Raw genomic sequence first — 26,592 nt, forward strand, 5'->3', positions numbered from 1 at the left:
TTCCTCTATTGCAGCTCCCCCTCCCACCCTGGCTTCTTCCCCGGGGGCTCTTATCCAGCCCCAGCCTGATGAGGCAGCAGCAGGTGGTCTACCCAGCTCCAATTCACCTCCCTTAATTGGAGCTGGAGTGACAGAGGGTTGGTCTGTCACAACACCAAAGGGCACAGAGTTGATGCTCAACAAATCAACAATCGGAGGTGAGGTGAGCACTAAATGATAGATTGTGTTGTGAGCTATAAAGATACCACAGTGATGGGCACAGCATTAGAGAAAGAGCGAGAGACAGTGACAGTCCTATGAACTGGCAGAGCCACAAAGAGGCTGCATTGGGCCAAAGCTTGGCAATTGCCTTTGGGGGTCAGCTAATTTTTGTACCCCATAATATTTTGCCCAGTCCATTTCCATTCCCTGACCCAGCAGTTCTGCCTGTGTTATTTCCACTCCCCATCTCCCTATCAGGTTTGGTTGGCTTTCCAGGCAGTAAGCAACCTGCTTTCATCCAGCAATCTCCCCAGCTGGCTGGCTGGCTGCCAGAGCCTTTTCTGCCATGGCTGTGTCTGCCTGCGCAGGGAGAACGTAGCTGGCTCAGCTGATCTGACTCTCAAGGGGACTCTCTCTCTCTGTCCCTGTCACTGTTGCCAACAGCTTGGGGAGAGCATGACCATGACCGAGAGGAGCTGGGCCCTGCTCAGCAACACGCGCACACAGCTGAGTGGGCTGGTCCCTCCTGCCCGTGCAGCACACAGCCAGTTTATCATTAACTTCCACAGAGGCAGCCTAAGCAGCAGCAGCCGCCACAGCCTGCGCCAGGTGAAGCTCCCAGAGGCCAATTCCTGACTCACTGGCAGGTAAGAATGACAAACTCTGAAATGACCCTTGCTTTGCTGCCACTGGAGTTATGTGCAGACAGGTGGTGAGGCCCTGAAAACGTGTGTGGTGCGTTAGCAGAGTGCGGAGGATCTGGCCTCTGCTCAGCAGCTGCTGTCTCCTGCGCAGGAGGGTTGCGTATCCAAGTTGGAGATTATGTACTTTCCAAGGCCTGCCTGTCTCCTTCTGGCACAAGAGCAGGTGCCTATGGGAGAGGGAGGAATGCAGGCACCTGAGAGGAGGGCCTGAGTCTCTGGTTTAGAGCCAGACAATCTGTGTCACCACCGCTGAGTCATACCAGCAGCAATGATAACACTTTGAGTTTCTACAGCAGCTTTCACCAAAGCGACATGCAGGTGGCTCAATAATGTGTTATCCCCACTTGACAGATCAGGAAACTGAGGCACAGAGCAGCGAAGTGACTTGCCCAAAGTCAAACAGCTGGTCAGTGGCGGAGCTGGAAATGTCTCTTGACTCTCAGTCTCCTGCTTTAACCACTAGGTGGGCTGGCTGCCCATGAGATTAAACAAGGACAGGCTCTGGTAAGAGGCGTGTCAAAGCTACACACTCCGGTTTATTCCCGAGACAAAGCTGTGATTTTTAAAGGCATTCTCACTCAGACCATTGATTGGCAGCTGTCAGTCAGGCTTTTGTAGCCCAGTTAGAAATATTTCTCACCTGATCCATTCATTCTGCCCCCTTCCTAGATTAAGAAGCTGCAGGGTACTGTGTTCGAGTCACAATTTCACTTCTTTCCCTCGTTTTTGGCTGGGGCCCTAGAAGCAGGTTTTCGTGTTTAAGTTCGGGGAGGGAGTTTCCACAGATCTGGAAGAAGTCCTAGCAAGAATGAGCTGAGCTAATCAATCCCTCCTGCAGGCTGCATTTCCCCCCGGACAGCAACATGCAGAACTGGGACCTCTGGAAATGAAAGATGTCCAGAGGAGATGTCCGATCCCAATGGAATATTCTTTAGGGAGTTGTCCAGTCACTTTTGAATGATTCCAGGGAGGGGCCTTAATAGGTTATAGTGCGGGTGCTTATGTGGGTACGGTTGGGATCATTATGGTTTGCTGAGCAGTGACAATGCACTCAGTGACATGGATTACTCCCGGAGTCCCCTGCTTGGAGTGACTGGGATTGCCATCTCTTGGAGCTTGTAAGAGAACACTGGAGAAGGCACTGAAAGGGCGTGGCAGGGCACAGCTCTTCATTGGCAGGGGGATGGACTGGGTGAGCTGCTATGGTAAAATTCTGGGACCCTGTGCTAAGTGCTTTCCAGACATACAAGCAGCGTCAGTCTCTGCTGAAGGAAGCTTCCAGCGAGAGACCGTTCAGACTTGTCTGATGCACAGGTGATGACAGCAGCCTGAGGTGGTGCAGGAATCTGAGTCTCAGAGCTGGGAGACTCTGTGGGAGAAGTGTAATTAAGGCAGGGTAGGAGGAAGAGTAAGGGTGTATGGGCGGATGGAGACAGCTCCAAGCTTGCAGAGTGCTGGAGAGCCAGGTAGTTGGGAGGCCAGGTATGGCAGCTACTGCTCCGGTTGAAAATTCTACCACCATGCACAGTGCACTGGAGTGAGATTCACCCATAGAATATAGTAGCAGTAAATCACTCCAGGGCATGGCCACAGGGTCGAATATCACAATGTTCCCCCTGCCACAGACACTGCCCTCCCTGAGGGTAATGATATTCCGGTGGTATCGACCCACGTGTGATATGCCGATGTTATCCCTGAGAGCTTGCCTGGCACTGGCTGAGTCTGGCAGATGCTTCTGTGACTGGACACTGGTGTGAATGAGAACATGTGCAAGGGCTCTCAATCGTCATGAAAGAAAATCCCAGAAGTATAGTGCTGCAAAACTGGCCATGTCGGTTAAGTGTGGGGCGGCTACCTTCTCCTAAAGTAGCACATACAGACAGATATAGATGGGCCGTTCCCTACTGAAACTCTGCCACTCATAAGAGTTGTGGAAACATCTGAAACACTAGGTGCTACAGAGAGTGAGGCAGTGCAATCCCATGAGTAGGCTGTAAACCAGCTCAGAATTTTAGTCCAGTGTCTGTAGAACCTCTCTTTTGATCAATACCTCCGGGCAAGAAGAGCATAGATGTTAGCATCACTGCTGACTGATGGGGTCTGGGGAGCAGAGGAGAGAGGTAAGCCAGTCCGCAGCAGGACTGGACAACCAAACATCTCCCATTTGTTGGAGAGCGCACACCAGAGGGCTTTTCTGAGAGCTGGACTTTCCTGGGGGAGGCTGCCACATAGAAATACTGTCTCAAAGCTACGGATGGAGAAAGCTCTGTGTTGTACTAGCTTAATCCTTAAACCTCTAGCATTTTCCAGGCTGCCCTTCCAGGGGGATGCACAGGAGGATGTGTTTATGTGCCCGTAGTCCACAAAGGGTGATTAATAATTGAGATGAGGATGATATTTGCACCCCAAGATCTCAAAGCTCTTTATAAAGGGGGATTAGTAGTATTATCTTCATTTTATTGATGGGGAAACTGAGTCACAGTGTGGCAGAGTGACTCACCTGAGGTCACACAGTGAGTCAGTAGCAGAAGCAGGAATAAAACAAGCTCAGGAGGTTAAATTATTTATCTGGGTGTGAGGGTGAGGCAGGCAGATCAGAGAAGAGCAGCGAGCGATGACTATGAGTGAGGCTAACATGGGACCAAACACCCACTAGTATATTGCACCCCAAAGCAGGATACTCCTCTCCCGCCCCCCCATAGGTGCTGGAACTAAGGGTGCGGGGGATGCTGCAGTGCTCCCTGGCTCTAAGTGGTTTTCATTATATAGAAGGTTTACACTCTGGTTCAATGCCTCTCAGCACCCCCACTATACAAATTGTTCCAGCAGCCCTGCCCACCACTGGACCAGTTCAGTTTTAGGGATCATCATATTTAGGGTGAGGTGGTAATTCAGCCCCTGAGCAGGCTGGTGAGGACCTTGGTGCAGGAGGGGCTGGTTTCACGTTCCTTTGGAGCCCCGAGCAGGGATCAGCTTATTAGAATCAGGCAGGTTAATCGCCTGGGGTCCCTGTGGGCGCTTGGGGCATCGGTGAACCTGTTTCCTCTGGTGTTTCTATTCCTGTGGCAGCTGTGCTTCAGGGAGAGACTGGCAAGGGGAAAGATGTTGAAACCTGGTTAGACAGATGAGCTCAAGCAACAAACTGCACCCAAACCTTAGGGAGCATGCCTGAGACACCAGTATGCATCCGATGAAGTGAGCTGTAGCTCACGAAAGCTCATGCTCAAATAAATTGCTTAGTCTCTAAGGTGCCACAAGTACTCCTTTTCTTTTTGCGAATACAGACTAACACGGCTGCTACTCTGAAACCTGAGACACCAGTGAGATACACAAGATAAAATGCGCCCTTGAAAACTGGTGGGATGAAAAGAGTGTGGCGCTAGTAATCATTCAAGTTTAACTCCTGGTCTTTTCCCTTCCAAATACAGGCTTTGAGCAAAGGCAGAATTCTTTTAAAGCAATTGAGTGGGATTTTAAGTGGCAACAAACTATCTAAATAATTTCGCTTTGGAGCTACTATCGGTTGGGTGGTTTGAGAGCACACCCAATAAGAGCATTACATTTCAGTAGCAATTTCAGTTTCTACTGCACCTCTCTTCTCCTGCCAGCACATCTGCACCCGGCCCTAATTTTTCACTTCAGCCTCCTATTTTGCATCACCTAGCACGCATCTCTCCCTTTGGGGCCAGTGCTTTAATTATTGCTTCAGAAGCCTTAGGTATTTTCGTGAAGCTAAGCTGCAGATTGGAGCTGACGCAGATTGGAGCTGTTTATCCCATTCCAGGCTTCCCGCCCTGTAGTGATTTTGAGTATATTGCTTTGCCAGTTCCAGTGCTGTGTCTTCCCCCCTTTAGTTCAAAATGAGCAACATACAGAATCCAGGATGGAAACTATGTGAGTTAACTCCATTTATTCCTGTTCTCTGCAGGCAGGGAGGAACTCAGATAGGCACATTCTAATGTGAAAGGAGTGCAAGTTCCTGATAACGCTCCTCCTCCTTCTAATATCTATAACAAATGAAAATTTAGCTTTTTTTAAACTCACTCCCCCTACTACACATGCCTGTCTGAGAGCCTGATCCCAAGTCAATGGAAATAGAGCTGGGAGGGATTTTTTGACTGAAAATTTTTGGGCAAAAAATGTTAATTCTGTGACACTGAACATTTCACAAATTCATGTCAAATTCCTTGTTTTGGTCAGAATAAAACTTAAAACAAATAATTCAGGAAAAATCAAAAAAGTTTCAAAAGTGTCTAAATGAAACACCTTGATTTTTCAATTCAACAAGATTTTTCATTTTGAAATTTCCTTTAATTTTATTTTGAAACATTAAAAATATTAAAATAAAAAATATGCTGTAAATGTTTTGCTGACCCAAAACTCCGCACCCCGCAACTTTTAGATTTGCTGAAATTTTTTTTAAAATTAGTTTTCCATTTAACCCAAAACATATTTTCCCCTGATTTTTCAGAATTGTCAGCAAACCAAAAAATCTGCCCATTTCTAAATGGCAAGACTCCCCCTGGACTTTGAGTAAAGCTCTTGAGCTGCAGGCAGTATTCCAAATGGTTAGAGTTAAAGTGAAGTTGGAAACAGTACAAAGAATCCCAGTCCAAAAGGAACATGCAGAAAAGAAGCAAAGAGTAAAAGAAGCACCATTATCTAACACTCATTGAATGGAATAGCCCGAGGTCCCTGTACTTTGGATTTCTGGGCCCAGGTTTTCAGGCAGCTTAGGTGCTCATTTGCAATTGAAAATCTAATTTTTTCACACACATCTACTGCAATTGCACATGCAGGTCAGATAACTATGCCTGCACATGTAGCTAATTATCTGTTTGAAGGTGCATCTACCCAATCCATGCATGCAGCCACTGTAATTGTGCCCATAAATCTGGTGAATACCTTCCGGCATATTTTGTGTCTAACCTAATTGAAAATCCAACCCTTGGGGTCAGTGAAATCAGCGCTTTATGGCTATGTACAGCTTACTCTCAAGCCTGTTTTATTTCTCCGTCCTGCACTCACTATGTGGGGCTGGAATAATGTTTTTCAGTTTTCTCCTGTTCTTGCTGCAAAGCCAAACCCTAAAGTGTAACTTTTTTAATCCCTGAATTGTAATCGGTTATTGTTATCGTGCCAACGCCTGAGCATCAATATCTCTTCACTGGACTGAGACAGCACTGACTGAGATCCCCACATTTATTGCCCATGGGCCACAAAACAGCCATTGAGTGATAATGACTTTGGGTTGCTACCAGTTTGGGCTGGATGAAAAATGGAGACCTAGTGGCAAAAGGTGACTCAGTAACACTGAATCAAAACATCTGCCTTTATTATAGTCCTGCATAAAGCTGCTGAGATGAGTCAATTGCAGAATTGCTCTAAACTGAGCTCTCTGCCTCTCTCAGAGCCTGCTGCTGACATGGCGAGCTCCAGCTCAGATGAGCCGTCTGCTAAGGAGACACCAGGAGCTGAGTGCCCCATATATGAAGAGGTGATATGCCTTGACAGAGCAGAGCAGAACCAAAGACTGGCAGTGGAAGAGCTGATCAAGACAGAGGCCAGTTACGTTCACACCATTGAGCTGTGTGTGTGTGACATTCGGGTCCACCTACGGCAAAAGCAGGTGAGAGCTAGACTAAAATCTCCCAATGGAGATGTCAGTCACAACGTGGGGTATGTTCTGTTGTTGTCAGATTGAAATGGGAGCTACTGTGTTTCCCCTTGGTATGAGCCAAGCCTGTTCCACTGTACAATGGAAGGGCTCTTTTAACCAGCCTCTTCCACAGGAGAGAAGGTGGGGAGGGGTCTAACCAGTCCTGGAAGATTGACATCCAAGCCCAAAAGTGAAGCTTCTTAAATTCACGGAGGCAGAACCCTCCACCAGCTCCTCAAAGAGTGACCGTTACCCTGGAGGAGTTTTGCCCCATAGAATTACCTGTGACATGAGGCGACAGATCTTCAAAAATAGCCACTGAACTTGCACCTTCTTACCCATTGAGATTTTCATGTCTGCTTTCAAATGCACAAACATCCAGAGTGGGGCACGCAAAGTGCATTTGTACAAGTGAACTGAGGACATGCAGTGCAGTTTGAATGCCTAGCTCTGAACTTCTGCAGGGGTACAACTAGATGTGGAAACCTGTGCATGCAGCTGGAGCTGGTCAAAATATTATAAACAAAACGTTTCCCTTGACAAATGCCATTTCATTGACACTAGAATCTTTTTTTCAGTGCGTGGTGGGTGGGAAGGAAAGAAAATATGAAAGACTGACTCTGATTCTATGGGAGTGTTTAGGATGCTGGTCTAGGATGTAGGAGACCCAGGTTCAAGTCCCTGGTTTCTATCAGGCCAGGCTATAGAGAGCCAGTGTCTCTCACTCTGTTAAACTTCCAGAGGTCTCATTTACATTCTCCATTGAAATGGTTTTTTTGTTTTTTTTTCTTTCATTTGTTGTCCCCCCTAATCTTTTGACACCTGGGTGCAGAGGCTCCTCCCCTTTGGCTGGGGGCGGGGCAGCTTTAGATGTGGGCGGGCCTGGGCCTCCCCATCCCCAGAGCCTCCAAAGGTGGAATGTTACCACATTTCGATACCTCTAAATGTTTTGTGAAGTGGAATTGTTTTCCAGCCAGCTCCATGTGCAACTTCTGAGGATGGCTTGAAGGATGCACATGCTGCTGCCCGGAGGCTGGTGTCTAGTGTGGGACTGAATTCATTCTGATTGCTTGTGGCTTCCTTGTGCCTTTCAGCTGCCTGACATAGACCTGGAAGGGCTTTTCTCTAACATAGATGACGTCCTCTGTGTCTCCAAACGTTTCCTGAAAGGGCTGGAAGCAACAGTGAACCAGGAGCCTGAGCAGCTGCTTCTGATCAGTAAGTGTGAAGGAGGCAGCGAGCAAGGCTCTGTGTGCCAGGCTGACACTGAACTGATACCGCTGATGCCTGGCAGCAGCAGGGGAAAAGGGGCCTGCTTCACCTTAACAGCCATCACCCTTGTCTTCCTCGGCACTCTTGATATCCAAACATGTACCGTGGCAAAGCTGTCTGCAGATCTGGCAGACCCAGCCAGCCTCATGCCCATGGGCAGCAATCCAGGGCAGCCTGAGTTGTACTCATGTCCTGCTTCTCCCAGGAATCCAGAGCCTGAGGGTGAGGAATTGTTGGGTCTTGTGTGTTAATCTCAGCAGATTGCACAGAGCTAGTGAAATAATCACTGACAGCCTAACCCTGCAGGATACATGCTGCATGAGGCACGGGATCGGACCTGCCCATGGAAGGGTTGGGGCACATCAGAGTCAGGTTAGGATAGGGTGTCTGAGGGGCAGTGTTGCCCATTGCTGGGCTACATTTGGCTGGGGCAAGGCCTGGTCTTGTTTGCTCTCATCTCCTCATGTTCCCTGTTCCCCAGTTTCCAGCAGGGTGGAGAGGAGCCTCCTCTGTGACTTTGAACGTCTCTTACTCATCTAGTGGGGAGAGTGGAGACCTCAATCTCTGCACTAACCTTCAAAGTCTTCCTCCACACTGTCCCCTGCCAGTGTTCCTCAGCCGCAGCTTGGAGGTATCTCCCTCAAGGGTGCCTCGCTGCCATATCCATTCAGTTCTTGGTGTCTCTTTGACCTGCTGGCCAGAAGGCTAATGATAGTGCTGGCACTGTGTGCGCTGAGGACGCCCCTCCCTGGGGAATGGAGCTGGCTCCCCAGCGTGACTCTGTCTGGTAACTTTGCTGCCCAGGTGCCTTGTTCCAGGAGTTCAAAGAGGAGATGGAGAGCATCTATAAGGTTTACTGTGCCTGCTATGAGCAAGCCCTTCTGCTGGTGGAGAGTTACAAGAAGGACCCGAGGTTGCAGCAGCAGATTGTGGAGACCCTGAATACGATGGTGTAAGTGCTGTATCTGTTCCCCAGCTCTCTTGGTGAAGCTAACTATGCTTTGGCCTGAATGGCACTCTTTATCCAGGATGGACTGGGCATGCCTTGGAAGCACATTCAGTTTACACAGCTGGCTGGACTAGCTGGATGTCCCTGTCCTCCTGACCAGAGAAGCTGCTGCTGGGGGCACATGTCCTCAGTCAGCTGGCTGGATCATGCACCCTGAAACAGGGGTTGGTAACCATCTTTACACCGCAACCTCCTTCAGCCCTCTGGCAAAATTATGCATCTCTGTGTCCCAGAATCCTCTGGTCCAGTTGCCATGGTGCTTTGTAGGAAGCACTGTGAGGACTGGCCTGTGGTTTATGGACATTCCCAAGGTATGGGGAAGACTCATTTGCAAGGGACTGAGTAATTCTGCTTCAGCAGGAGATCGGAGATGAGGAATGGCGATCGCTCACAGCCACCTCAGACAGCTACTGATGCTCCCATGGGAAGCTGTGACCCAGGAACCGAAGTGTTGTCCTGATAGCACCATTCCCCTTCCCCCTCATTCTGGTGCAGGTGGTCACAGTCTTCTTTAGATATGAGAGACCAGCCTCAGCAGAGGCTGGATTTTCCTTTCTCCTCTGGGGTATCTGTCTGCTCGGCCATGGTGTTCGAATTTGGAGAGTGAAATCTCCTTCCAATCTGGGGTCACGGGGAGAGGCTGCCCTCACACCCCAATAATTCACCTTCTGAACAAAAGTGGGTCAGGGGCCGTGTCAGCAGGGAACGTGCCTAGGGACTGAAGAGGATGAAATGAGGTTTGGGGGGCAGCCCTATGGCCCTGCACTGCCTTAAGGGGTGGGGGACCCTGACTGCATTCTCAGTGCCTCGACCCCTGTGTCTGACCATGTGCTCAGCTCCTGGTGGCAGATCCATCCTCCCTCAATATTGCCCCCCTTGGGCCAACTGAGAAACCGCCTTCACAAGCTCTGAAGGGAGACCCATCTAGTCCTACTGGACAGAAAAGGACGTTGGAATGGGAACGGGAGAAGGAATAATTGGAGGTGTGTGGAGGGGGCCCCACCAGCATTCCGAGAATATCACTGCTGTCCCCAACACACGTGACGGACGGGGGGGGGGGGGGGGGTGTTAATCTGTTGACAGGGAAGGATTTGTGCTGCATTTGCCTTGGACCTTGGTCCCTGTCTTGGACCCTTGGCTCATCCTTCCAAAGCTGGACAATAGGCGAGGCTGATAACTGAGAGAGCATCTGCAGCTTATGCCTCCTCCCCTCCCCCAGCCAGCAAGTGGGGAAAACATCACCCACAGGCGGAAAGGGGCCTGCCAGTGGATTGCGAGATGTCCTCAGCATGACCTGGGGCAAGAGCTGACATGGGCTTGCTGCTGACACTCTCACTGCCCTAGTCGCCCTATTAGGTGGAGCACTGATAGGAGGGGAGGCAGTTGCTGGGGTTTCTTATGCTGTGCCTCCATGGATCTTGCCACAAAATCTCTAGTGAATGGTGCCTGCCACGCTGCTGGGAGGAAGGCTGGTCAGCCTGCAGCACTCATTCTCTGCTAAAGGCAGCTAGTCACTGTCTTTGTCTCCCTTTCCCTCTCTCTGTCCCCAAGACAAGAATCAATCCTAGGACCTGTTCACTAAACAAACGGGGCACTGTGTAATGAAGCAAGGAAATCCGTCCGCGGCTGGCAGTGTCCTTTGGGTCACTCCCTGACTGGTGCTGGCAGAGACAGTCATCGCAGTGGCTTAGCACAGCACTGAGGGGTGACGGTTCATGGGCGTTGCCTGCTTCCCTTTGGAAGGCTGAGATCAGGGCTTCATGGCCTGGAAATCCCTGAGCACCTGACAGTGAGCTCCCCAGCACAGGAGGCCAGGTCCTCAGCTAGTGTAAATCAGCAAACCTCCACTGCAGTCATTGTAGCTACAGAGAAACTGATTTTCAGCAGCTGGGGAACTGGCCATGAATTTGAAGAGAAAATGGGAGCAACGGTACTGCCCATCTGTGATGTGCACAGAGGATCCTCCCCACTGTGGTGTCCTTTGGGGGTGGGAGGGAGGGCTGCTAAACACGTCACATGGATTCAGGGGGTGGATGCAATTAGCCTGGGACCTTATTGTGAAACGGAGTTTCTTTGAAGGTGATCACCCTCATTACATCACAAATGTCTGATGCCCATTTGCCCCCCCTGCCTCCACCCTCATGACTGGGTACATCTGAAAGCTGAGGGGTCTCTCACCCAACTGTGGACAGGAAGGAAGGGCTTAAAGCCCTGCCCGAGTTCAGCTGTACTCAAGACCCTAATCCTCCCCATTCGCTTCTCATGCAGGCCACACACGGGTGCTTCAGACCTGAGCTTCTTCCTGGTGATGCCAGTGCAGAGGATCACCAAGTACCCACTGCTGCTGCAGAAGATCCTGGAGAACACGTCAGCCAGGGACAAAGCCTACGCTGCCCTGCAGAGCGCAGCCAGTGCCATGCTCGAGATTAATGCCAACATCAACGAGTATAAGAGGCGCAAGGAAGTAGGTGAGGAGGAACTGGAATGTTAAAGGCCTTGTCAGAATGACGGAGGGTCTGTAAAACCCAAGATCAAACTGAAACGTCTTGACTCATTGTTATTCCATTGAAAACAGTTTTTAGTCTGGCTTTAACCTGCAGTGGAAGAACCCTTCCTTTCTCCCACCCTCTGTTTGTCTTGATTGTAAACACTTCCAACAGGGACAGTCTCTAGCAGCATCTAGCACAGTGGGGTCCTGATCTCAGTTATGCCCTCCGGGTACTTGAGTAATATTATTACTATGCTAATACTACTCATTGCAAAACAAACTGCCCTGTGTAGGGGATCCCTGAAGTGAAACTGACTAAAAACAATCATGAAACTGACCAATCTGTTGTCCCTCTCAGAGCTGAGAAAAGCAAAGAGGAAACAACCCTCCCCAATGGTACCAAATAAAAACAGGCTTTTAAAATACTTTCTGATTTCTTTTTCTAAATTATTTGTATTCAACCAAGCAATTCACCTTGATACATTGCAGTGGTACCTGGCGACACACACATTTCTCCAGCCGGTCACTTGTGCCAGCACTGAGTCATACCTTAAGTTCCCTCTAAGCTGCGTGGCCGTGCAGCTGCCTATTAAGCCCGACGCAGGGGTTCAGAGCTGCGGCGGGGAGAGGCGCCCCTCCCCACCAGCCCCAGCATGGACCTGCTGCAGCGGGGGGAGGCACATCTCTCCCCGGCCCCAGCACGGACCTGCCCCAGACTTGCCATGGCCGAGGGAGAGGAGCCCCTCCTTCAGGCCAGAGCCTACACCCCGAGCCAGAACCATCACCCCCAGACACACCCCAACCCTCTGCCCTGCCCTGATCCCCCTCCTTCACCCTGAACCCCTTGTACCTGGCCCCATCCCAGAGCCCGCACCCCCAGCCAGAGCCATCATACACACCCCTGGACCTCAACCCTCTGCCTCAGCCCTGAGCCCCCTCCCAGACATCACCTCTATATTCGTGCACATAACAAAATTAATTCCCCACATGGACCTAAAAAATTAGAGGAAACACTGCATACCCATAGTGGTTTGCACACATGAAACCACATTGGCCTTTCATGTCTGAATATTCTACTCTGGTAATGGTTTGAGTTGTCTTTCTTTTTCCACTAATCAGTCTGATTAGTCATGTTACATTTCCTACAATCCTTTCTTTGTGTTTTACTATTCTTATGCCTATTCCTACCTTATTTCTTATTATTATTTGTATCCCAGTAGCACCTGCAGGGACCAGGGCCCCATTGTGCTAGCTGCACAAACACAACTGCACAAACACTTAGCAAGAGACAGTCCCTGGCTGGAGAGCTTCTAGTCTAATTCAAATGAGAAGTGTGTGTCAAACTATAGGAGGCAAGGAGGAGGGTAAGAGTGTCCAGGGGAGAACTACAGGAAGGAATATAATGGAGTAAGCAGGTAGGTCATTTACAGCTTCAGTTATACTCTCTTCCCTTTATGAGGGGTCAGTGCTCTGCATTTGGGCCCCAAAGAACTGAATGAGATGTGATCCCCAGGAGGAACCCAGGCTCAGAGGTTCCTTGATCCCTCACCTGTTTATCTTCCTCCCCTTCTGTCCTGAGGCAGCAACCAAATACAGCAAGGTCGAGCAGCTGACGCTGCGGGAGCGCCTTGGCCGGCTCAACAAGCACTCCATTGCCAAGAAGACCATGCGGTTGAGCCGGCTCTTCATGCATGAAGCGGGCATTGTGCCCAAGGTGAGGCTCCTGCTCACATCCGGCTCCTAGTAACAATACAATGTGTATATGCTAGTGACATAGGTAGGAGGAAAACAGTTCAACCAAGGGCAGCAGGAGATGGGTGCCGCTTCCTGAAAGCACCTGTTTTTCACAGGTGGCCTTTCTGTGGCTTAACACTGGCCATCACGTGTATCTGCAAATGTGATGTGTGAAACATGGGTGAGCCACACTGAGGTCTTATCAACACTGAGGTCATGTGATCCATGCTGATCTCATGTGAGATACTTAAGTCCTCATGTGACCTACCTGTGGTCATTTATCCTAAATTTAAAGCCTGGCCTAGTGATCTGAGTTCAAGTATCAAATTCACTCTCTTGATCCCCTGGTGAGCAAAGTCTTGGAGCATTGTAGAGGCAGCTTGCTCAGCTCCTAAAGGTTTAGGAAGGGAAACAAATCCAGTGGGGTGGACCCTTCCTGCAGGCTGTGGCTAGTGCGTTCTCCCAAGTCCACTGAAGGCCTTTCTATGCCCAACCTCTATCCTGCATGCATCCCTACCACCAGGCAAGTACATTCTGGGCAAAGTTCTGGGCCTGTTGAAGCCATTGGCAAAGCTCCCAGAATTTCACCCTCTGTGTCCACCAAGAACTGTCTATATTCCAATCCATTTGGTGTTGCAATCCAGTCCATTCCACAAAACAGCAGGAGCACTTTGCCTGTTCAGACTAGTCAATGGACCGATTTCCTGTCCAGGAGCCCACAGTATATCTTCTTCCCATTGACTTTCAGACAGAGGACAAAGAATTTGACCGTCTGGAGGAAAAGTTTCAATTCCTGGCGTCTGGTGTGACTGAGCTGAAGGAGAACGTAACCTCTTACCTGAACAATTTGCAGGTAAAGCCCACTCATCCCATAATACCTGGGGGTGAGAGACCTACAGAGGCATCCTGGGCAAGCTCCTGTGGATGGCTCAAGCACCTTCAACTCCACCTGAAACCAATGAGAGCTGAGGGTGCTCGGCACCTGGCAGAATTGGGGCCGTATTTCTGATGGGTGAAATCCACCCCTGTGCAGAGGGCTCACAGAAGGTGCAGAGGGGTCATGTAAGGTCTGTGCATTGCTTAAGTCCCCAGACTGAGCTGCGATTGAAACAATGCCTGGGCCTTGTACTGATTCTCTGCCCAGAGGTGAAGTTCACCCCATGTGAGGAATAAATAAAATAATAACTGCACCATGTTTAGAAGACGCACGGTGCTATAAAAGGTCCCAGGGTTATTCAGGCTCTGAAATCCCCATGCTGCATGAGAAGGACTCTTTCCAACACTAAGGCTGACACATTGGGAACAAGGACATAGGGTGACACAGTGAGCTAGTGCCCTGGCTTTCCTTCTTTGAAGACCTGATCTGCTTGCTTCTCAGCCTTCCCACCAGATGGTATCTCTCTGTGGGAGATGGCCTGGGTATGGTGGCCTGCCTTTGTCTCTAGATGCAGTGTTGCCAGGTAGATCTTGACAAACTGCAGGGCGCTCCGAGAAGAGCATCCAAAAGGCCCAGGGGGCTGGAGGGATGGACTCGTAAAGAGCAATGAGAAGTGCTAAACAGGCTAGGCTAAGAGAAGAGGAGAAGGGGCCGAATAGCCCTTTATAAATACAGGAAGGGCTTAAAGCCCCATGAAACTCAGGAATTCTTTGGGGCTGGAACTGGGAGGAATGGGATGAAATTAAGGAAAGGAAACATATCCTGGGATGCCAGTGACATGCTAGTGTGCAGAATAGTCTCCCAAGGAAATGGTGGAAGCCCCATCCTGTGGGACTTTTGAAACTAGCCTGGAAAAAGACCTGGAGAACAATCCTGCCTTGGCCCCAGGGTGCTGAGCTGGATGCCCTGAAAGGTCTTTACCATCGCTACCGTTTTCACACCACGGCACCAGGAGTCAGGGAATAGGGCTGAGCACCCAGGACAATAAACTCAGTGGTCTGGCTGGGCAGGGCTGTGATCAGACACAGCCTTTAGAAGTGCCTGAGGAAAGGAGTGTGTCCCATCCCTGCCCGAGGGAAATCCTCTGGTAAATATTAATAAATATTTGAGATGATGTGATCTCCCGCACAGAAATGACCTGATCTCCTAATGCACCATTTGGCAGGTTGGCAGCTCCTTAATCCCTCCAGTCTGATCCTCCTTATTCATCTGCACATGCCGTCCCTCAGCCACCAGCAGACAGCCAAATCACTATTTATAAAAAACCCAGACCCCAGTGCGGCTCAGAGGTCTCAGACACAACAGCCACCTCAGTGGTGGAGGGGCCAAAGATACCTCCCCCCATCATCTTCGCTGCTTCTGGTTCCCACCTTTTCAGTAGCAATGAGGGCCTGAAAAGGGAGCTGCATTCCCTGGGACACGACCTCCTCCTCCTCTGGTGGAGGGTGGGGGAGAGCAGGAGTGCACCTGGGACAGAGGAGTCATTAGCTCAGTCTGAGCCAAGAAAGCACCTTCTGCCAGTACTCCAAGGCAGCCCAGGCTGGTGGGAACGGCACATGGAAGCCCCTCTTGAGTGGCCTGGCGACTATTCCTCTGAAGAGGAAGAAAACCCATCCAGCTGTGAGAGCAGGGAGTTCGGCCCCTCAGCAGCTGCCCTCAGGCAGGGATCCTTACGGCTGAGTGGGTGGTGCTCCCATCTCTGGGCCAGAGCATTATGGGTTGGATTCTCCCCTCTGGACTGAATGCTGCCGTTGAAGGGCAGCAGTGGGCCACTGCACTGAGAGAGATGCTGCCCATGAGAGGAAAGGTCGAACCAAAGCCTCTAGGAGCTCAGGCTGTCCCTCTAGGAGACCTGGGACATCTGTTTTGCCAGCTCCTCTCCCTTTGCATGAGTCCCCCAGTCACGGCCTCCCTGGCAGAGAGTGTCAGCTAAGTCCTCTGTGCAGCATGAGTGTTCATGTTAGCCACGCTGCCTGAGCTCCAAACACTACATGCCAGGGAGTACGAAAGCAGCCCCAATCATACTGCTCCAGGGGAGAGTGCAGCAGCCCTGGAAACTTGACAACAAGATCTCAAACCAAGTGGAGGTTTGGGTTTCTGCAGGGTTTCTTGTGGTCACTGGGCTGCGGGCACCTGTTTGTTACTGTAGGGTGGCTCTTGCCACGTGGTTTGTGCACCCTGACCTGGGGGTCATTCCTGAGCATTGCATGCACAAACTGGTTTGCTACCAGAGAGCTGCTTGGAACACTGGTCTACAAACACTGCTTTGGTATTTTAGGATAACTTGGAAATGCCAGGCTGAATCCATTGGTTTGTTATTTTAGGTAGCTTGGGAGAATCAGCCTGAGTGCACTGGTTGGATACTGTAGAATGCAGGACAGCTGCTGTAGTTTTTATTCTCAAAGAAAAGAGGACAGGAGCTTTGGGTGGAAGAGATAACAAGTGCCTGGAGTTTACAGAGGGCTGTAGGAAAAGGAGTAGGTCCCATTCTGAACCTGCCTTCAGGGAAGGCTGACACTGCCCTGGGCATCTCCCAGGTTTTAACACACATGGACAATTCTAGGGTTCTCAGCCCCTTTTCCCCCCCCTCTCCCAGGTCTTCCTCCTTTCCAAACCACAGGAGTGCGAGCTGGAAATGGAAGGAGCTGCCCAGCAGTATCGCCGCCTGGCGGGAACACTCTGTCGCACCATCTTCCCGGAGTTTGTGAGTGCCACCTCACTTACATCTATGTGGACAGGGAGCCTAGCGCTGGCCCTGCAGGTCCCACCCCAGGGCTGTTCTCATTAGCTTACAGCAGGCAGTGAGGGCAGGACTGCATCAGAAGAGAGGACTGTGGGAAAGGCAACTACACTGGCTATTTGACTTGCCTCCTGAACGGTACTCCATAGGGAGCTCCATCATGTGCCTCAGCCCCAGCCCTCCCACCACTCCTAGGGGTTCTCTGACTCCTCCCCGCAGTCAGAACTTGGGCACCTCACTCAACTATATGTTCCCCCACCCCTCTAGCACCCTGCCTGTTTCATTCCACGATGGCTGCTTATCGCCTGGGGACTCAACACCCTCTGAAGTCTGCTCTCTGTCTTGTGCCCCACGCTGCTCACTGCTGCAGTTTCACTGGCTCAGAATGAGGTGGGTGGGTGGCTCTTAGTGTCCGAATAAACATCCAGGGAAGGATGCCTGTTGTGTCTGGCTACCGGTGGAGAGGTGCCTGAGAAGATACAAACCATGTGTGGAGTCTGGTGGGATCATAATGGGAGCTTCCTGGGGTCTGTCGGCAGAAGGCCTCCTTGGTGAGTCCAGTGGAAGCTTCCCTTACGTCAAGTCAGTAGGAGCCAGAAGTTGCTCTCTGCAGACATGACAATTCCCTTCTCTCATGGCTGCCAGCCACGCAGGAGAGTTGGGCGCTAATGCTCTCCTCTGTGACAGGCCTGGAGAGCCTGGAGTTCAAGGGTCCCCCATGCTGTTTCTGATGTTCAGGCTGGAGCACTGTGCTGCACGGCTGGCAGATCTGGGGACATCAGGATTTCACTGGGGTGCTTCTGGGTTCTCTCCAACAGAGGAGTCAGCTGGACCGGCTGGTCTACCAGCCACTCTGCAGCCTGTCAGAGACTCTGAAGGGACCGCAGCAGCTGATCAGGAAGCGCCTGGACAAGCTGCTGGACTATGAGGAGATCGAGGAGAAGAAGTGTGAGATGGGCAACGTGACCTACAATGAGGAGGCCACCATGAACACCTACCTTGCCATCAACTCCCTACTGGTGTCCGAGCTCCCCACCTTCAACCAGGTGGCCATGCAGTGGCTGGGGCAGATACTGCGCTCACTTGTGGCCCTTCAGAGGGACTTGGCAAAGCAGGTGCTCCAAGAGGCTGAAATAGAGCTGGCCCAGGTAACGGAGACCCATGGGTGTGTACTGAGCTAGCATGAGCTAGAAGCTCTTGTGCCTGGCCTCAGCTGACAGCCACACACCACTAAGACCCACAGGCACGGGGTTGGGGGGAGCACCAGGAGAGGTTTCTGCCTGGGTAGCAGCAGGCTGCTTTCCTCCCACCCTGACTCTCCACAGGCAGATGCACCGAGCTCTCCCCGCAGGCTGCACTTTTATTTGCACGTGTCTATTTCCCTTCTTCTTTGGGTGGGCTGGAGTGGCTTCTCCTAGACTGCTACGGGTGGCCCTACCCCCTCTTGGGGAGTTCCCCATGGTGGCTGAGGGTTACTATTAATATTTGAATTGTGCTAGTGCCGAGGGTCCCCGTTGTAGACCTGGACCCCACTGCACTAGGTGCTGTACAGATGCAGAACAAGACGAGAGTTCCTGCCCTGAGGAGATAGCCTGATCAAGCCAGAATATTCGCGATCTCCTAGGAGCCCTCCTCTAAGTCCTGACAGTATCACTGACCATTGTACACATGGGGAGGAGCTATGATTCAAAGTCAGACAGGAGCATCTTGTGTTGATGAGGGGGACCTGAGAGATTGTTCCGGTTTCTTGAAATGTAGAAACTCTTGTTCTCTTTGGGTTTCTGATTCCCTTTCCTTCTGTTTCTCCTCTTCCTGAGACCCTTCCCATGGATTTCTGTCTGCACAGCCCTTCTCCCTTGCGATCTCTAATTCCAGTGTGTCTTTCTACAGCTACCGCATAGCCACATCCCTCTACCTACTTTCTGGAAGATGGTGAAGGACACTTTAAGCCAGTCTGGTGCTCAGCTTAACTCCTTCTGCCAGAAATTTGAGACGGTCATGCCGAGCCCTGTGGTACAGGTAGGAGCAGGGAGGAGCCAGGCACCTCCTCCCATCAGATGGCTGAGAAGACAGGAAAAAGAATGAGGAGTACTTGTGGCACCTTAGAGACTAACAAATTTATTTGGGCATAAGCTTTCGTGGGCTAAAAACCCACTTCATCAGATGCATGCAGTGGAAAATACAGTAGGAAGATATATATACACAGAGAACATGAAAAAATGGGGGTTGCCATACCAACTCTAACGAGACTAATCAATTAAGGTGGGCTATTATCAGCAGGGAAAAAAAACTTTTATAGTGATAATCAGGATGGCCCATTTCAAACCCATTAGTTGACAAGAAGGTGTGTGTAACAGTAGGGGAAAAAATAGCATGGGGAAATAGTTTTTAGTTTGTATAATTACTCATCCGCTCCCAGTCTTTATTCAAGCCTAATTTAATAGTGTCCAGTTTGCAAATTAATTCCAGTTCTGCAGTTTCTCGTTGGAGTCTGTTTTTGAAGTTTTTTTGTTGAAGAATTGCGACTCTTAGGTCTGTAATTGAGTGTTGAAGGAGGTTGAAGTGTTCTCTGACTGGTTTTTGAATGTCATAATTCTTGACGTCTGATTTGTGTCCATTTATTCTTTTGCGTAGAGACTGTCCAGTTTGGCCAATGTACATGGCAGAAGGGCATTGCTGGCACATGATGGCATATATCACATTGGTAGATGTGCAGGTGAACGAGCCTCTGATGGTGTAGCTGATGAGATGAGGTCCTATGATGGTGTCCCTTGAATAGATATGTGGACAGAGCTGGCAACGGGCTTTGTTGCAAGGACAGGTTCCTGGGTTAGTGTTTTTGTTATGTGGTGTGTGGTTGCTGGTGAGTATTTGCTTCAGGTTGGGGGGCTGTCTGTAAGCGAGGACTGGCCTGTCTCCCAAGATCTATGAGAGTGATGGGTCGTCCTTCAGGGTAGGTTCTCGATCCTTGATGATGCGCTGGAGAGGTTTTAGTTGGGGGCTGAGGGTGACGGCTAGTGGCTTTCTATTACTTTCTTTGTTGGGCCTGTCCTGTTGTGGGTGACTTCTGGGTACTCTTCTGGCTCTGTCAATCTGTTTCTTCACTTCAGCAGGTGGGTATTGTAGTTGTAAGAACGCTTGATAGAGATCTTGTAGGTGTTTGTCTCTGTCTGACAGATTGGAGCAAATGCAGTTGTATCTTAGAGCTTGGCTGTAGACAATGGATCGTGTGATGTGGTGTGGATGAAAGCTGGAGGCATGTGAGTGAGTATAGCGGTCAGTAGGTTTCCGGCATAGGGTGGTGTTTATGTGACCATTGCTTATTAGCACTGTAGTGTCCAGGAAGTGGATCTCTTATGTGGAGTGGTCCATGCTGAGGTTGGTGATGGGATGGAAATTGTTGAAATCATGGTGGAATTCCTCAAGCGCTTCTTTTCCATGGGTCCAGATGATGAAGATGTCATCAATGTAGCGCAAGTAGAGTAGGGGCGTTAGGGGACAAGAGCTGAGGAAGTGTTGTTCTAAGTCAGACATAAAAATGTTGGCATACTATGGGGCCATGTGGGTACCCATAGGAGTGCCGCTGACTTGAAGGTATACATTGTCCCCAAATGTGAAATAGTTATGGGTGAGGACAAAGTTACAAAGTTCAGCCACCAGGTTTGCCGTGACATTATCGGGGACAATGTTCCTGACAGCTTGTAGTCTATCTTTGTGTGGAATGTTGGTGTAGAGGGCTTCTACATCCACAGTAGCCAGGATGGTGTTTTCTGGAAGATCATAGATTCTCAGTATTTCACAAATGAAGGAGAACATCCCATTGGGAAGCAAGTGGGGTTGGGGACAGCCAATGGCAATGCCGAGAACTTTGCAGCAGCCATGCTACTGGTTTTGACTCCTTGACAATGGTTGGCTGGTAATTGTGGTGAGCCAGGGAATCCTCCACATCAGGTTACAATGGCCTAGGGTGGATCCCTTAGCTCTGGAGACCCAGCTTCATACCCTGAAGCTGATCAGATGTTTTACTGCAACTGACTGGAGTCCCTACCCTGGCTGACACTGATCATGACATAACCCCCAGTAATCCAGAAAGTAAACACACTCTGAGGGTAAGATCTCATAGTAGGGAACATTTTCTGACTCCGTTCTCCCTGTGTCTTACTCCCCATTAGCCTCTTAGCCCTGCTGAGGAGCACAGGGTCCTTTCACTTGTCAACAAACATGGCCCAGACAAGCTCTACCAGCTGACAAGCAACATCAGTGGCAGCAAAGATCTGGACCTGACCCTGCAGAGGGGACAGATAGTGGCTCTCCTGCACGAAATGGACACCAAAGGCAACACTAACAGATGGCTAGTGGATGCTGGAGGTACTTGCAAGGACTACAGGAACCTTCTCTTTTTCCCTGACACTAAAGGTTCCTCAAACCAGCGTAAAAAACAGAAGGGAGAACTATGTTCTGACAAAGTAAAGTGCTCTGGGTTGGTGAACTGTCCCAAGGGAGCCTTCCATCTGGGAATTTCTGGGGAAGCAGAGACTGCTCGGCTCTAGGGCTGTATCTCTTTTCTCTCTGGAGCAACCTTACTGAGATCCATTCTCCTTGACTGCTCACTTGTGGGTGGAATACATCAGAGCTTTGCTGGTGGAACTCACAGGACAGAGCTCGATGCACTGAGAGAACAGAAGGTTGTGAATTCTGTTCCACGTGTGTATTTTGGAGATAGAACCATTTATAGATAGAACTGAAGCAGAACCATTTATCTCAACCAGCCTGAACTTCCTGGAATTGGATGAAACAGGAGCTAGATGTGACCCTCCCCTGGTTTTGCCAAACCCAGATCCACCCCCATTTTTGCCCAGTTCTAATATGTCTGTAGCCACAGGCCATTACACATAGTGCTCAGGTTTTGCCACATTGATTCCCCAGGGAGCATTAGTGATGTGCCGCAGCCTGGTCCCCTGTGCTCAGCAAGATCTCAGAATCCCTTTGTGGTGCTTCACGGTGGGGCCAGTCAGCCAGATAGCAGAGAGGTGCAGCAGCAGAGCTGTGCAGCCTTGCACTATGCCAGGGTGTTGCCAGAGTCATCCCTTCCTTCTTCCCCTATGCTTGAATCCATCCACAAAAGAAGAACAGGTAACTGGTGCCCAGCCTGACTGAGTCTGTGTGTCTTACAGGTCACCGAGGCTATGTCCTGGCTGGAAAACTCCAACCATATCATCTGGTCCAAAGTCAAAAGCCCAGGATGCAGATGCTGGCCCCGGACGCTGGAGCTGAGAGAAGACGACACTCTTACACCTTACCCGAAACACCCAGGCCACAGGTCCTCATCACCCCTCCGGCTTTCCAGGTGGGTGTGGAGACACCTGCAGGCACCTACGTTTGTTCAGTCATTACACTCACCTCTGTGCGTATAGCTGCCCTGGGCACATCCAGTACCTGCACACATATACAGCACAGGAGTGGGGGAAGCACTTACAGCCAAACTCACAACATGCACATGTGTATACTCAGGACATACTTGGCCATGTCTGTAACCACTTCTAGGGAAGCTGTGAACGGACAGCACAGACTGGATCCGTGGCCCATCCAGTTTGGTATTTCCTCTCTAACATTAACCAGTGCAGAAGAAAGGGACTTCCTCCATGTGCAATTGACTATTGTACAATGTTCTAGCTAGAGGAAAAGGCCTCCCTGACCCCTGCAATGATCAGAAGATGCTCAGAAAAGATGAGGTTTGATTAACCCTCTGCACAGACAACTGTAAATGTCCTTTTGGCTTGTAACATTACATTGTCCCTTTGTAAATCCTGGGTGCAACATTTAACTCTGACGGTCTCATCACTCAGAGAGTGTGGCCCAGGGCAGTCATGGCTTAAATGACAGTAACTAACTCCTTGAATTCCTCTCAAAAGCAAACAGGTAGCCAGTGCTTCTGAAAATCCACACCCATGCACACCTCTCTGAATTGATAAGGCCTAAATGAGTGGGATTCTTCCATTCATCTTCACTTTAGCCCCCCTGTCCTGCTCCCCTTTGGATCTTCTTTCCAATGAGGGTTTTCTGTACCATCTCCTTGCCTTTTCCAGGTGGTTGCAGGTTATGCATTCACAGCCAGGAGCCCCCATGAGGTCAGTCTGCAGGCAGGGCAGCTGCTGACGGTGCTGGAACCTCACGATAAGAAGGGAAGCAAGGAGTGGAGCCTGGTGGAAGTCAATGGACAGCGGGGCTACGTACCTTCCAGTTACCTGATGATGGTCCCCACCCAGGAGCTGGGGGGTTGGAGCTTGCCTGCTTGGTCTCTACCAACTCAGCAAACATAGTTGCAGAAACAATGTTCAGGAATGAGTGATTCACTCCCCTACCCACCCCTCTCCCCAAAGAGGCTTGGCACATGCAGTGAGTAAAGCTGGAGAATGAGCTGGCAAAGAAATGAAGAGGCCCCACTGGACTGAGAACGGGAAGGACAAAAACTACTGACATAGAATTTTGCACAGGAAACTTTGTGTGCGGGAAAGTGTGTGTGTGTGTTAGTCTGAGGGTGCCTTTTGTGTTGTCATGGAGGAGGGCATGAAGGTGTGAGGGTGTGTTTGTGTCTGCACCATCTGAGCCATTAGCAATTCTCTTTGAAAAGTCATGGAAGATGGGAGAGATTCCAGAGGACTGGAAAAGGGCAAATATGGTGCCAATCTATAAAAAGGGACATAAGGACAACCCAGTGAATTACAGACCAGTGAGCTTAACTTCAGTACCTGGAAAGATAATGGAGCAAATAATTAAGCAATCAATTTGCAAACACCTAGAAGCTAATAAGCTGATAAGTAACAGCCAGCATGGATTTGTCAAGAACAAATTGTGTCAAACCAACCTAATAGCTTTCTTTGACAGGGTAACAAGCCTTTTAGATGGGGATGAGCAGTAGATGTGGTATATCTTGACTTTAATAAGGCTTGTGATACTGTCTTGCATGATCTGCTCATAAACAAACCAGGGAACTACAACCTAAATAGAGCTAGTATAAGGTAGGCGCATAACTAGTTGGAAAATGGTTCCCAGAGCGTAGTTATGAGTGGTTCACAGTCATGCTGGAAGGACATAATGAGTGGGGTCCTGCAGGGATCAGTTCTGGGTCTGGTTCTGTTCAATATCTTCATCAGTGATTTAGATAATTGCACAGAGAGTGCACTCATAAAGTTTGCAGACGATACCAAGCTGGGATTGCAAGGGGTTGCAAGTGCTTTGGAGGGTAGGATTATAATTCAAAATGATCTGGACAAACTGGAGAAATGGTCTGAAGTTAATAGGATGAAATTCAATAAGGACAAATGCAAAGTACTCCACTTAGGAAGGAACAATCAGTTGCACGCATACAAAATGGGAGATGACTGCCTAGGAAGGAGTGCAGTGGAAAGTGATCTGGGGGTCATAGTGGGCCACAAGCTAAATATGAGTCAACAGTGTAACACTGTTGCAAAAGAAGCAAACATCATTCAGGGATGTATTAGCAGGAGTGTTGTAAGCAAGACACGAGAAGTAATTCTTCCACTCTACTCCGCGCTAATTAGGCCTCAACTGGAGTACTGTGTCCAGCTCTGGTGCCACATTTCAGGAAAGATGTGGATAAATTGGAGAAAGTCCAGAGAAGAGCAACAAGAATGATTAAAGGTCTAGAAAACATGACCTATGAGGAAAGATTGAAAAAATTGGGTTTGTTTAGGCTAGAGAAGAGAAGACTGAGAGGGGACAGGATAATAGTTTCCAAGTATGTAAAAGTTGTTACAAGGAGGTAGGAGAAAAATTGTTCTCCTTAACCTCTGAGGATAGGACAAGAAGCACTGGGCTTAAATTGCAGCAAGGGTGGCTTAGGTTGGGCATTAGGAAAAACTCCTTAACTGTCAGGGTGGTTAAGCACTGGAATAAATTGCCTAGAGAGGTTGTGGAATCCCAATCATTGGAGTTTTTTTAAGAGCAGGTTAGACAAACATCTGTCAGGGATGTTTTTGATAATACTTAGTCCTGCCTTGAGTGCAGAGGACTGGACTAGATGACCTCTCAAGGTCCCTTCCAGTTCTATGATTCTGTGCTTTATTAGAAGCCAGGAAGGGCTGTGGGTGCATGTTGTGTCCCTTTGCTGTGATTCACTGGAGTTAATAATATTGAGAAGAATGTTCCATTCAGCAGGGAGAAAGAACCCAGCCGGAATCTAAAGGAGATCCAATGTTGACCTCCCCTGACAAAGGGAGACCTCCAGACTGAAACGGACAGCTGTTTGGTGGCCTCTTTGAAATGTATCTGGGACATGAGGACATGACTAGCAAACACGTGTTCACATCCACCCATCACAAGCACCCATCACAACTGGCAAGGACTGGTGCTCTTACTAGCCATCTCAGCAGAGAGGCCAAGGATCAAATGAGCCCTGGAGACTTAGGGGAAGTCTGCTCAGCTGCTGCCCTTGCTGCCCATTCAGTCTCATGGGCTCAAAGTCCAGCACCTTTGACTCACACTAAATCCACTTTAAATAAAAAAGACATGGCAATGGCTGCTATGTTTTAAAAGAGCATTCAAATTAGCAGTGTGGCCTAGTGCATAGAATGCTGGAATGGAACTCAGGAGATCTTGGTTCCATTCCCACCTCTGCCACTGCCCTAATGGGTGACCTTGGGCAAGTCACTTCCCCTCCCCTTGTCTCAGTTTGCTCAAATGACCTCCTTTGAGATGTACTGAAGAAAAGCTAACAATGACTACTAATACTATTTAATACTGAATATTATTCTGACATGTCATAGATACATAAAGCTACATACATACAACAAACTTTCTTGATACTTGGGGATAAGCTACCAAATGCTTCACTCATGCACTGTACTTGGGGGGGAAATACTACTGAGCTGCTAAGTGATAGTTACTGTGGGTGAAGGGGGAACCATCATTCTTTGCACTCCAGCAGTGGGTAGGGCGGGCATGTGGGCAATGGCAGTGCTAACATGGCACAGACACCCCCGACACATCACCTCCACGTCGCCATGACAGGACTCAATTGCCTGGGATTCTTGAGCTGGAGGGCAGCACAGCTGTACTGATGGGGATGTTTCAGACTGTTCGTACATTATCATCACAAGGGCTGGAGTACTGGAAGCATGCAGGGTAAGAAATGCTCATGCCATGGTCAGAAAGGGTTGTGAGGCTCTTGCTCTCTGTGGCTGGTGACAGGAATTCTTTAGTGGCCTGCGACACATCTGTGGTACAGAGGTCCCCGTGCACCCTGTGTCCCACTGCGTATTCATAGTGTGGCCACTAGATGGCACAGCTGAGCCATCCGGCTGCTGAATTCCCGGATCTGCCTCAGCTCTGAAAGAGCAGAGCCTCCAGAGCAAACGTTTGGCTTGAGAAGTCAGTGGGGACGGACAGCAGTTTGTAGAGGAGGCTCTGCCATCCCATGTCCCACTGCCTGCGAGGCTTGGTGTTCCACTGCGATACTGCGTGCTAAGCCACGGCAGGTCTGGTTGGTGCTTGGATGGGAAACACAGAAAGGGGCCCTAAGGGACTCAGTTCTCAAGCAGAATTCTGTTGTGGTGGCAGGGCATGGTGCTGCAACCTTTCCCTTGCATTGTGAAGCTGAGGGCCTGACAGATCCCAGGGCACTCGGGACTGATCTTAGATCAGACTCAGGGTCCTTTCCGTTATTGTTCAAGCTCTAAAATTGGCTTGGCAGCCAAATTGCACTGAAGGTGGTTACGACAGCTTCCCTGCCAGTTCTACTGAGTAAAGGCTTGGTCTTCACTCCTTGTGCCAAGCTGTTGTGTAGAGCTCCTGGGCCCTGTTAAAGAGCTGCCAGGCCCTACCCCAGA

General features: G+C 49.8%; 1 protein-coding gene across 1 annotated transcript; it reads left to right on the forward strand.

Moving 5' to 3' along the window:
* Positions 1 to 538: 538 nt before the first annotated feature.
* Positions 539 to 25,069, forward strand: ARHGEF37 (Rho guanine nucleotide exchange factor 37). Its single transcript, XM_048861924.2, has 13 exons — positions 539 to 848; positions 6,317 to 6,534; positions 7,659 to 7,782; positions 8,641 to 8,788; positions 11,114 to 11,313; positions 12,917 to 13,047; positions 13,816 to 13,920; positions 16,601 to 16,708; positions 17,563 to 17,892; positions 18,635 to 18,763; positions 20,917 to 21,112; positions 21,919 to 22,091; positions 22,831 to 25,069. The coding sequence occupies exons 2-13, from the start codon at positions 6,331 to 6,333 to the stop codon at positions 23,062 to 23,064; spliced, it is 2,082 nt and encodes a 693-aa protein (XP_048717881.1). The 5' UTR covers positions 539 to 848; positions 6,317 to 6,330; the 3' UTR covers positions 23,065 to 25,069.
* Positions 25,070 to 26,592: the final 1,523 nt, after the last annotated feature.

The sequence above is a fragment of the Caretta caretta genome, chromosome 8 (genome assembly GCF_965140235.1).
Source record: "Caretta caretta isolate rCarCar2 chromosome 8, rCarCar1.hap1, whole genome shotgun sequence".
In the NCBI taxonomy this organism is placed as follows: domain Eukaryota; kingdom Metazoa; phylum Chordata; order Testudines; family Cheloniidae; genus Caretta; species Caretta caretta.

What these genes read in the sequence shown, in the direction of transcription:
- ARHGEF37 (XM_048861924.2), top strand. Translation starts at nt 6,331, where the DNA reads ATGGCGAGCTCCAGCTCAGATGAGCCGTCTGCTAAGGAGACACCAGGA. An exon ending in GAGACCCTGAATACGATGGT is followed by an intron (nt 8,789 to 11,113) that starts GTAAGTGCTGTA and finishes CTTCTCATGCAG; the next exon opens with GCCACACACGGGTGCTTCAG. An exon ending in TCACCCCTCCGGCTTTCCAG is followed by an intron (nt 22,092 to 22,830) that starts GTGGGTGTGGAG and finishes TGCCTTTTCCAG; the next exon opens with GTGGTTGCAGGTTATGCATT.